Source organism: Ischnura elegans, chromosome 10, assembly GCF_921293095.1.
Source record: "Ischnura elegans chromosome 10, ioIscEleg1.1, whole genome shotgun sequence".
NCBI lineage: Eukaryota > Metazoa > Arthropoda > Insecta > Odonata > Coenagrionidae > Ischnura > Ischnura elegans.
In genome coordinates, this window is record NC_060255.1 from 39,790,932 (window position 1) to 39,803,480 (window position 12,549).

The window sequence follows — 12,549 nt, forward strand, 5'->3', positions numbered from 1 at the left end:
TTAAGTACCTAAGTACCGTTTTGTTGGTTAAAAAAAACAGTAAACTTTTTGTGACAATTATATTTACTTAGATATTAAGACACGTATCATATTGAAAAACAAGCTTTTTGTATTCCGTCATCATAGAAAATTGCCGCCAGAGTTGACAACACAGCAAAACTGTCGTTTTTACGTTTTCATGGTTATCATGGCGCTGACCTCTTGGATTTTTTTTCAGAAAAAATTGTGGCAGTCATTTTTCGCTAGGTTGGGACTGTATGGAGGATGAACAAATTGTTCCCAACCACATGATGCGATGAGATCTTGAGTTCAATTGGTTGCATTTAGACGAGCATTGCCCTGTATGTCTTGACATTCCTTCAACATTATGATGCTGAAGGTCAGGATTTTTTAAGCCAAATTGTTGCAGGAAATGAAATACTGATAGCCTATATTACAACTGCATCAAAACAGCAATCCATGGAATGGTGGCAATCATTCATCATCGCCCAAGAGAGTTTAAAAACAACAGTTTTGCAGTGGCCGTCAACTCTGGTGGCAATTGCCTATGACGACGGTATACAAAAGCTTGTTGTTCGATATGATAAAAGCATTGATATTAACTGAAATTGTGTGGAAAGTAGTTTAAAGTGTGGGCTTTTATGTAAAAATAAAATTGTCACAAAAAGTTTGTTCTTGACCCGGGAAACGAAAGCCGTCGGAGATTTTCCTACGCAGGCGAACGAATGCCAAAAATATACATTTCCTTGCTCTTCCCCTTTAATGGCAGTCGCGGGCTTGTGAAGTCTTAAGACTGTATCACACTAGCGACTGCGACCGCCGCTGCGACCGCGATTTCGGCTGCGGCTGCGACTGCACCCCATCACACATTGCGGCCGACGCCACGATCGCGCATGCGCATGTATGAACGTTTCTGCTTGTGGCATGTTTGTTTACGAATGCCCAAAGAATAGATAGAGAGCAGCAATTGTTGAAAATGTTCCTAATATATGTTAAAACGTACTTCATTTTCATTCACCTATGTACTCGGGTGCAATATCCAATATACTGGGCTTCCATCTTCACTTTAAAAATCCGAAATTATCTCAGCGTTATCTTATAACCTTCTTGAACTTCCCTCGCTACGGTAACCAAAACAAACAAACACGTCTGCCGCAAGCGCGCGAGATTGAAATGGAGCTCTCTGATTGGCTGCAACTGCGACTGCGACTCAAAAGAATAGCCGGTCGGCTATTCTTCGGAGTCGCAGTCGCAGCGTCGACTGCCTCGCTCTGATTGGTCGACGGGCCAGTCGCAGTCGCGGTCGCAGCCGCAGCGCCGGCCGCAGTCGCTAGTGTGATACGGCCTTTAGTTTTGGGACCCAAATCAGCAGGACTAAGGGCGTACCCTTGGAATCCAGGAGAAGGTACCCAGACCCCTCATCTCATATAACCCCTCTTTGTGGTATACAATTATTCATTCAGTCATTTTGCAAAATAAATATTTGTTCCTTTCTCAAAATATATAAACTAATAAATAATTGGTTCTTTGTCTTATGAGCAGCGTTTACAATTTTAAAATGAAATTCTACCATACATATTACCTTATATCTCTGTGGCATTTTTTAGTGTACTCCCTCCCCTACAATTTCTGGTACCCCCCAGAAATTCCTCCGAACTTATCCGCAGAACTTCTCCCACTAAGGACTTTTCACGCTATGGTTTTTGCGCAAAGGATTTTCACACAAAGGCCCTTCGACTCAAAGGCTCGGAGACTCTAAGTCTCGGAAATCTTGTCTCTGAACTCTGCCCTCTGAAATCTGCCAACCGAATCAGCCAACCGAACCAGCCAACCAAATCAGCCAACCGAACCAGCCAACTGAACCAGCCATACCTGGAGATCAAGACTTATATAGGTAGAGTGGCGGAGGAATACCTACTCCTAGGCAATCAAGGGGAAGTGGGTGCTGAGGCATAAGAATGCAGTTTGGAGTGAGAAGTACTCCACTCGTCCTATCACAATTCTCTCTCCCTCCAACACCTCATCCCACTATGTCCTTCCCCTCCTTGAATTCCAATGACTTGCCTCTACCAGCTATCACCCCACTTGGTTATGTCTCCAACCCAGAAGATAGAGGAGAGAAAACCCGGCGGTACGTGGTTCTCCCCCAACCCCAGCTTGGATGAGGGACGTTTTGCAGTGGTGCCAGTCAATAGGGGTGCCTACCAGGAGATTTACACTGATGCAGCTAACGTAAACATTGCCCTATTACCCCTCCACTCCTTTGCAAATTCCCTCCCCTCTATGCTGACAGGTTCGGAGGTCGGCCAGCTCACTCTTGCTACAGCGCTGGCGGTGGACAGATTGTTCGGCTGACAGGGGCTGATTTCTTAAAAATCATACAGCTTGTACTTAGTCTTAGGTAATGTTTCCTATGAGATTTTTTGTTATCATCGTTGTTTTCTGTAATAATTCTGATTTTGAATATTTCTATTTCTAATAGACATTGATTGAAAATGACTCGTAATTTTGTGACAATTGTTTCTTTGAGTGCTGATTATTCTTGTTTGTGGAGTCTTTCGCTCAACCAGCTAGTGACAGACGATCGGAGTTCCCTGTGTCTGGGGCTTACGTTCAGAATCTGGAAGATTTAAAGATGTAACGCCACATCACATTTCATTAAAAACATCAACATGGAAATTGTTGGTGCATTAAATCCGTTAATATTATGATGGTAGAGCTTCATTCAAAATTTGACAATTCTCGAAATAAAATGAGAAATTCAATTTGAAGTCTGCATTTACGTGCAAGCAACAGTTATCCATATACCTAATTCATATAAACAAAGCATGAGTTGACTGCGAACCAATGCCACTGGTAGGGTTATAAACCCTGAAAGGAGGGAGCCCAACTACCCTCAGAGTCCCCACTAGGAAGGGTCGAAAAAGGTGGGTGCTTAGAGTGTGTGATTATTAGTCCAGGAAATGAAGCTCATAAAAGTGAAAAACCTCGCAATTTTTTCAAACTGAATCGATTTGCACCAAAATTTGGGATTAGACTAATTATACCCCCTACTTTAAAATCTATATTATGCCGAAGGGCGCTTTTTATTTTTTAGGGGTGAAAACTACCCCTAAAACCTGGAACTTAAAAAAATATTTTTTAAAGCTAAATACGTGTCAAATTTAGTTTAAATTATATGTATAATTATTTTTTTGTGTTTGGAAAATAATTTTAAGGTGTTTCAACCCATAATAATCAACCCTTATTGGGGGTTAATGTAAAAAAGAATTTTCAAACTGAATCGATCTCCATAAAAATTTGTGATTATACTAATCATACCTCCTTTAAAATTTTTTTTTCAAACCGAATCGATTTGCATAAATATTTGAGATTAGACTAATCATACCCCCTTCTTCAAAATCTATATTATGCCGAAGGGCGCCTTTTATTTTTTAGGGGTGAAAACTACCCCTAAAAGCTAAAACTTAAAAAATTATATTTTAAAGCTAAATACGGGTAAAATTTAGTTTAAATTATTTGTATAATTATTTTTTTTGTTTGGAAAATAATTTAAGGCGTTTCAACCCATAATAATACCCTTATTGGGGGTTAATGTAAAAAAAAAATATTTACCCTAAAAATAAAAATTATTTATCACATTGTATCTTCTTATTCACTTTCTAACTCCTTTTATTATGTATTCACTTTTTTCTCTCATGATTTTAATCACAGCACAGAAAAGATATAACAATAGGATAAACAGAACAAACTTCGTCATGGTAACATAAACAAATAAATGTACATTTATGTAGACATTACATGAAACACAATCAAACGGAGACTGTATGGCTTCCAGTCTTCCCACCACATGCATGCTCACAGGTCACTGTAAGCGAGAGCACACATACTCACATATGTGTATGTATATATAAATCTTATGGGTATGTGTGTTTATTTTGTAGCAAATTTGAGTGTATCGTTAGCTTCTAACGTGAAGTACACAAAGTATATGCTGATTATGAGGAATATTATGCTCTGAATTGTGGATTTCGAATTTTTCGAAAATAAATTTGATTGGTATTTCAAACATAGCTCCTTTATTTTTTATGATAGAAAGTTCATTTAAATTGTATTTTTTAGGGTTTTTACTGACTACAAGGTCATGTGAATTATATTTTTTTCGAGTCATTTATTCTTAAAGGGGAGGGATTTAAGGGTTTAAATAAGGTGGAGCTCCCTTGGAAATGGAGGTTATAATTATCAATATCTCACCAAATATTTATTGTATGGAAAATTAAAACGCACCAAAATATTTGAAAGTAAAGAAGTTACAATTTATTACTCTTGCATGTTTTTCATATCTCCAGTTTTTTTGGAGTTATTTTGAAAAAAAGAGCATTTTTAACGAAATTGTAGAAAATGACTTTTCACTTTTTCCTCCAATTTTTTCAAAATTTAGAGTTATAAATTAAAAAAACTTCTAGGATCAATTAACAATACTTAAATAAAGAGAAATACTGAAGGGCATTGATCAATTTTGTCTATTGTGGTAATAAGGAGTTGTTTTCACTGATTTTTTCGTACAAAAAAGTAGGGACTGATCTTATTTTTAATCAAAACTCGCTCAAATTTCATGATAAAAAATATTTTTTCTCATTATAAGAAAGTTTTTTAAAAACACTTTTAAACAGATCACATACTTTTCCTCGAAAATTACATTTTTCCCGCTATTTGGTATTGAATCTTTAAAATTTAGCGTATGATAAACAATAGATAACCATCAACAAGTTGTAGCTCGGTCCGAATTGGTCATAAAGGAAATATAAAATAAGATTTTTATTTAATTTTTTACAAGCTACAGTTTTGTAATTCACAATTTTCTAATAAAATTAATACTTTTCAAGTTATTTGCCTATAATCGATAAAAATCGTTGATTTTTTCGTCAAAAAACTGTTACTTTCAATCGCAAATAACTGGAAAAATATTAATTTTACGCAAAAAATGGAGAGAACATTTTATTCTTAAAATTTAGTTTTCTATCGATTCTTGTAGTCAAAATATAATTAATATTTTCCACCCCCGAGATGGGGTGGAAACCACCCCCAGGGTAAAAGCGCCCGTCGGCATGATATAGATTTTGATTCATGGTATATTCCCTACTTATTGTGAAAATTTCAAGAAAATCGATTCAGTTTGAAAAAATTGCGAGCCAAAATGCTTCATTTCCTGGACTATATCCCCGAGACCCTTCGTACTGTGAAGATAATGAAGAACATTCGACGATGACTGTAACTAATGTTTCAGTAATGAGTTTTATTTGAAGTCTGGAGTTTTACATAGAATAGAATAAAATTTTATTTCACCAAAAATAAATACACTTCTACAAATCAAAAGATAGGGTGAAATTAGATACCCAAGGTGAAACAATATCTCGATTTCCGGTGGATAAATTGATTGCCTATTCAGGATCTTGCCAAAGCACTGCATGAAACAATTAACATTGTACAGAGTAACACGCAAAGTTATATTCACTATGAATGAAATCTGCCTTGAAAACCTCATTTGTATTTGATGGGGTTCAAACCCAGTTCTCCAAATTATAATTACCATCATACAATACCCCATAATGTGCGGTAAATTAAAAATCTACTCTGAGCAGTTTTTTCTGTTTGTAAATTTAAAACAAACTAAGTATTTATTTAGCTTTCTTGTTAATTCTACTGTTAAATTCATGTTAATTTCTACTGTTGACTGTGTATATTGAAGGTCTATGATAAAATAACACAAATGGTAATTTCTACACTCTCAGCACAGAGGGGATGGAAGAGTCTCTTGAGCTCAGTCCAGCATTCATGCCACAGAGAGAACTCCACCAGAAAAAGGGTTAAAAAACGTGCCTAGTACATCATCACCATATGTAAAAAATATGAGATTGGTTTCAAATGGTCTATTGCATTATTATGTGATAAAGAATATGTTTGAAGTTCAAGTGTAATTAGTTTTCCCTCTAATTCTTCATGTCATAGGGTTTGGGCGTGACCTACATTACCAACTTAGAGCCTGAGTCGGATTACTGAAAATATTTTTCTCCTTCAAGCTTCCGCAAAAAAAAAAAACTTATTCCCTCAATAATTTATAAAATATTTTTGAACTGAGAGTTTCATTTGTAGAGATTTTAAAAGGTGAAGTAAATTATGATTGTCAACGAAAGTAGGAGGGAGATTTACATAAAACACTGAAAAAAGCGAATGGTGTATGCATGACTCAATTCCAGTACCTATTTATTAATATGCACATATGTACATATTTTAATTTTTCAACTACCCTCATGCAGCCCTAAAGGAACAGAGATAGGAAAATGTGTTAGATAGGGTGTTGGAGACTTTTTAGAGATTACTTACCTGCACATAAATTAGGAACTTTTTTAGCATTGGGATGCTTATTCTCGGAATGTGACCAAGGCAAACTCCTGTTGCATCCAAAACCAACACATATCCAGGAACTTGGGTTTCATGCATCAGATTAACATCTGTCATCATAATAAATGCCTTTAATGAATTTTCAAAATCAAAATTGGCAGGCTCAAAGTTTTGTAGGCTGGCAAAATAGATCCGGAAACCTCCTTTTGGTGTGACCTCTGGAACTCTCACAAAGTTACTGAAACCAAAATTTAGTAATTATTCAACAGTTTTAGGAATTGAAAATAATTAGTAGACAAGCCAATAGTATAGCCATGAAGAGTTATCTTGATAATGTTTCGTGTTTAATGACATAAAAAATAATTCATTGAAAATATTGTATTTACAAAATATTTAATGATGTCAAAATAAGCAACACAGGAATTTTTGAGAAATTATATGGAGATCACTAAAGTGTTGATAGCACTTATAGGGCTTGGAAGCTGAAGAGAGAATGTACATATATTCATTTAGGACTATATTGTGGCCAGCATTATATAATGTTAAAAGAACAACATCACGAGGATTTTATGACACTCAACTGTAATGTCCGATGCATTTCTCACATCCTGACTAGCTAGTCATTTTAGAAAATTTACCCAAGATTTTAATTACACATTCATAAAAGGATTGCATGTTGGATTAATCACAAGAAGACTAAGGTAATGCGGTTTTGTAAAGAATCGCGAGCGAGGAGTGTGAGACTCAAGATAAAGGTAGGTGGGAAAAAACTTGAACAGGTAGAGCACTTTAACTATTTGGGCAGCACATTAGAGGAAAATGGACACAGTAGCAAGGACATCAGAAAGCGAATTGCACTAGCAAAGGAGGAGTTCATGAACAGGAAGGAGCTTCTGAGAGGATCGTTATGTAAGAGTTGAAAGAAAAGGTTAGTGAAGAGTTTGATTTGGAGTGTAGGTGCGGAAACATGGACACTGAGGAAAGAAGACGAGAGAAGATTGGAGGCATTCGAGATGTGGGTATGGAGAAGAATGGAGAGGGTGAAATGGATGGAGAGGAAAAGGAACGACGAAGTCCTGGATATGGTTGGCGAGGAGAGGCAGCTTTTAGATGATATACGGAGGAGACAGAATGTATGGATGGAGTTAGTGCTTAGCGGGGAGGGGATGTTGAAAAAGTTGTTAGAGGGTAGAATGTTAGGGAAATGAGGGAGGGGAAGGAAAAGAATAGGATTTTTAGATAGATTGAAAGGGATTAGGCCTTACAGTGAATTAAAGAAGGCAGTGCTGGAAGGAAAGGGAGGCTTCCAGATCACTTCTTGAACACTCAATGGAAACCTACCTTAATCGGTAGAATACTATAATAATAATAAAAAGGTAATACAAATAACATAAAAAGAGAACTTACACAGAATCAAAAACCTTTTGAATCTCCGGTTTCTTAGGATTACAACCTGAGAATAATTCTGGCACAGCTGCTCTAACTGTATAGTATTGGTCAATAGTTTTCTTTGTTCTCTCAAGACTGTAATAGCAAGCATGGAGAAAAGTTGACAATTGCTCATCTGTAAAAGTCAATTGAAATAAAGCACAATGAAACAAAGACAAGATCACTTTAGAGAGAAAAATAAGAGATAGATTTAGCTCCTATGTGATAGTTTCCAAAATTAGAATTTCAAACTTCTATTGACATTTTTTTTAATGGTAGCACTTTTTGTGAGTAATTAGAGCCTTGATTTTCAGTTGCTCAAAGCAGTTTATTGTATAATCCACTAATCACTTCTCTTGCCCCATCCACCCTTTCATAATCTCTTATATTTTCCATTTTCACCCTTCATATTCTCAAACCAATAGATTTTTGATGGAATAGGCAAAAATACATAAGATAAGGAATTGAAAGAAATCAATTGGTTTTAATAGTAAATTTTTGAATAAAATTGAAATCTGTGATAATTGAGGAAGATTTATGATGATTTATGATAATATGATTCCAGGTTTTAGAATTGTGGATATTTTAATTTTTCCACAAATTAATATCCTTGAATCATAATACATACATAGGTATTTTTTAATACCTTTGGCTCCCAATTGTTGTTGAATTATCATTTTTATCTTACCTTTGGGAAAATATATGCTTAAAGTATTCAATATAAATTAATTGGATTTAATTCCTATTGCCTATTATTATTAATATTGTTCTAAAAAATCAATTTTTATCTCAAATATTCTATTTCAAAATCCGAAAAAACATGTATTCTGTAACATGAAGATTTATCTTACTGTTGTGAATCCAATCAAAATGAAATGGCAACTCATAAAAAGAAAATAAGTGAATGAACTCATTAAAAATAGGATAAAAATATGGGAGATTCAGAGTAATACATTGGAATCAGTCACCCTAATAACCGACAACATCACTTGGTTGAAAGCCAAAGAAACATACATCCATTAATTCTATGGGGAAGAAGAGATATCTTTCATTTCACTTACTTGTTATAGGAGGTAGATGAGGTTGCTTAGGCAGCCAATCTCGCAAGTGGCGTATATCATCATCATGGCTTGCCTCCTTCTTGTCATTCCCATTGGATAGAGATGACTGAATTTCAACCCCAGACATTATGAGTGATGATGGAAACCACCAATTATGGTCCTGTAACAATTAAAAATGCCTGATTACTTCAATGTTAACGATGAAAATAAAATATTGATAAATTGTCACACACATTTAGTGATTTGCAAAGTACAGAAGCCATAGTTATTACTGCAACACAAACTAAAAACGATTTCATTCTAAAGACAGTGAAATCTCTCTTACAAGAAGGTACCAATGGGGTCAAAGAAAAATGACAGCTTAATGAGGTGACTACTAACAAGAGCAAGTAAGGTTGATGTTTTGAGGGGATTTGATTCATTACTTTCTATGATGCCGTGGTGGTATGAAATATCTCCTAACGATTATGTGTCTAGCATCTGATTTGCACCAACAAGTGGCTTTTAGATATTTGTAAGTAATCCGGGAAAATTTTTGAAAACTGATATACCTGGAAATACATTTTACGTCATTTTGGAACTTAAAATTTAACTGTAAGCAGATGAAGTTATTATATCCCAGAACTAGACAATTCTTTTAAATATTTTTTTTATTTCTCTGAGGTTTGGGGGGAATCTATTCCCTCTTCCCCCCCACCCCCCCCTCTATAATTAAGCCACACTCTAATACCAACTTCTGCGATTGAGAATCCTGGAGGATAGGCATACCTCTTGACACTCTCAAAGGGAAAATTCGAAAGGATACTACTCTTAGTGGCGCAGCGAGGGGGGGTTTTGGGGGTTAAACCCCCCAGAGTTCAGAGAAATATTTCAATTTAATCCATTTTACTTAATTGGATTGATATTACTAATAGAATAGTGTAAGGATTAATAAAATATCCCTCAGAAAGCCGTAAAACTCACCATTTTGAACCGTTTATCTTAAAATTCCGCAATTTATTAATCTCGCACCTACCGCATATCCTGGTGGGTATTCCATACCTCCACACACCCCGGTATTAGTTGCACCTAAACCCCCTCCAGCCTTAATTCCTGGCTGCGCCCCTGACTACTCTCGCCTATTAATGTTCTCGGTGCCAGTGGCGCAGAGAGGGGGGTTTTGGGGGATAAACCCCCCCCCCCCAGAGCTCAGAAACGTTTTTAAGTTTAATCCATTTTACTTAATTGGATTAATATTACTTACAGAATAGTGTAAATATCAATAAAATATCCCTCCGAAAGCCGTAAAGCTCACCATTTTGAACTATTTATCGTCAAATTTTTCTGAAGGAGTGCCTCCTCCACAACCTCCCGCTTACCCTGGCGAGTATGCAAAACCCCCAGACACCCCAGTATTAGTTGCGCCTAAAACTCCTTAACCTTAATTCCTAGCTGCGCCCCTGCTCGGCGCAAACGTTTTGGCTGGGGTATGCGTGTTCAACCGACAATTTTGGTCTACGCACGTAATCATATATCAATGTTGTGGAACAGGGTATGGTGGGCCATTGTTGAGCGTTTGTGCAGTGGAGGTATCACTGTGCACGCTACATGGAAATCGTCGAATCCGTTGTTTACTGTTCAGCGTCTTCCGCTCGCCGTCTTACTTCAATTTTTTCCCACTTCTCTGAGTACTATCCTTCCCGGGCAAAGCCCAGGTGGCCTACTAGTAAGTAATAATAAAATTAGCCATTAATACATTTTATACCAAAAAAGTGACATGATCATCTATCTTTAGTCTTGAAATTTCATTTCCACGTATAAATTCCATTGCTATGTTCACAGATATGTCATCAATTACTTGAAGTGAATTTTCGTGATACTATAGCTCTCGCTATGGACCCGCAAAATGTTTTCCAAAAGTTTTCCACGGCTATGCGTGGCAGATATAGAGTCAAATGTGATTCAAGTTGAATGGCACTGTTGAATGAACGAGATCTAATTTCTGTGTTCGATTCTCATTAGAAAGAAAGGGTTAGCTTTGAGACGCCAAGGGTAAATTTATTGAGAAGCAGCTAAAGCCAAGCAAACGCAAGTGGACGCAATACCTGAAAATTCCATAATTATCTTATATTATCTGATGATTGCGGTGGAAATCTTTATCAGCTTTATCTAGAAGTGTTTGCGAAAGCGATCATTTCAATTCATTTCTCCGTGTCATTGAATCGCTTGTTAATATACGTAGGGAGCCAAATTTTATTTTAAAAATACATAAACAGTATTAGAACGTAGGTTTCCGCGGCGATGGTTTGATCTCTGCATTTCTTCCGGGTTTCCTTCCGCGTCAGCTTGTTTGTAGACAACAGTTTCGCTGGCTATCCTGCCAGCGTCTTTTGCTGTCTACAAACTGTTGTCTAAAAACAAGCTGACGCGGAAGGAAACCCGGAAGAAATACATAAACAGTAATTAAACATTTATATATTTCTTGTTAAATATTGTTAAGTTACTAAAACCCTTACTGATATTGCATTATTCATGAATATCTAGTGACATAGTAATTAGTCACTTCACAGGTCATGGATTTTATCCTAAAAAGGCAGTTTGCTTACATACACCAATTCTGAAAAGCTGATCACATGAGACTTCCAAGCGTCTTAGTAAGTGAACACTCCCCATTTGATGAGCGTAAAATCCTTGATGGTGTCCCACAAATTCAATGTGTGTTTCTCGCGCTTCTTTTAAAATCTATACGCCTCGTTGTAAACGATGCATTGCGTTAAGAAATATTCCTGATCATATTCCAAACTCAGCGACATTTACGTGATATTAAAGCAGCATTACTTACGTAAAATTCCCTCACTTCTCGTTATATGCTTTTTTCCCAGCACGTTTTTCTATAATATCCGTAATCTGATAAGTGTTGCCTAAAGAAAAGGGAGCGTCGCTTTACACTAGTGTTATCACGTTGCGTAACTAATTGCTTTATTGTAGTATACAAAATGTATTGTTTCGATTATTTAAAAAAAATAACCAATTTTTAGCGGGCAGTCAGAGTACTGCAATGAAACTGATCCGCTGTTGTCACAGGAGAACGAAGCCCGTAGTGAGCTGAGGGGTCAAGGGGTTTAAAACCCCTCATCGACATGTTCGAGTGTCTTGTAGTGCCCGATCTCAAAATAAATCAACCCCAGATTTTTCTTCCTAACAACGACTTTGATGAATAACCATTAATAGGTTGATAATGACCCATTCAACCACTATCACTATTCTTTTTAAAAGAATTGAGCAAAATACCGAGTCGCTAAAAAGTCTATCATACCTCATTTTATAGATTTAGAGGAATTACCTCAGGTAACGAAGAAATGCGACCAAACACCTTCGCCGAGTTTAAGATTTTCAAGGCAAAAAAAATTGTTCGTCATCAGGGTTAGAGCATTTACTTTCCCAAAAAATAATAAAACGAACATTAACTAATTGCAAATAGAAGGCTGCCCAAGAGTAGTAAAACAGAAACCTACGGCAATTTCCATTCGCAATTCGAAAGTGAAACAGAACTAGTATTTTTAAAGAATCCATTATCACTACCCTTGTAAGCGCAATGGAAGTAAACAACACATTTCTTTTAGAATGCCTCTAGCGCATATCTGCCGACTGATTTACACCCACATCCCGCAGTGAGCGG

At 36.4% G+C, this 12,549-nt stretch overlaps 1 protein-coding gene across 1 annotated transcript in view; it reads right to left on the reverse strand.

Annotated features, from left to right (window-relative positions):
- LOC124166815 (alpha-tocopherol transfer protein-like) overlaps positions 1-12,549 on the reverse strand; it is a 33,420-nt gene that overhangs the window by 3,680 nt on the left and 17,191 nt on the right. Inside the window, exons 2-4 of the mRNA XM_046544508.1 lie at positions 8,892-9,051; positions 7,810-7,966; positions 6,385-6,640 (exon numbers count right to left, since the gene is read on the reverse strand). Coding sequence (XP_046400464.1) covers positions 6,385-6,640; positions 7,810-7,966; positions 8,892-9,018 — 540 coding nt within the window. The 5' untranslated portion in view covers positions 9,019-9,051. The remainder of the gene's footprint in view (positions 1-6,384; positions 6,641-7,809; positions 7,967-8,891; positions 9,052-12,549) is intronic.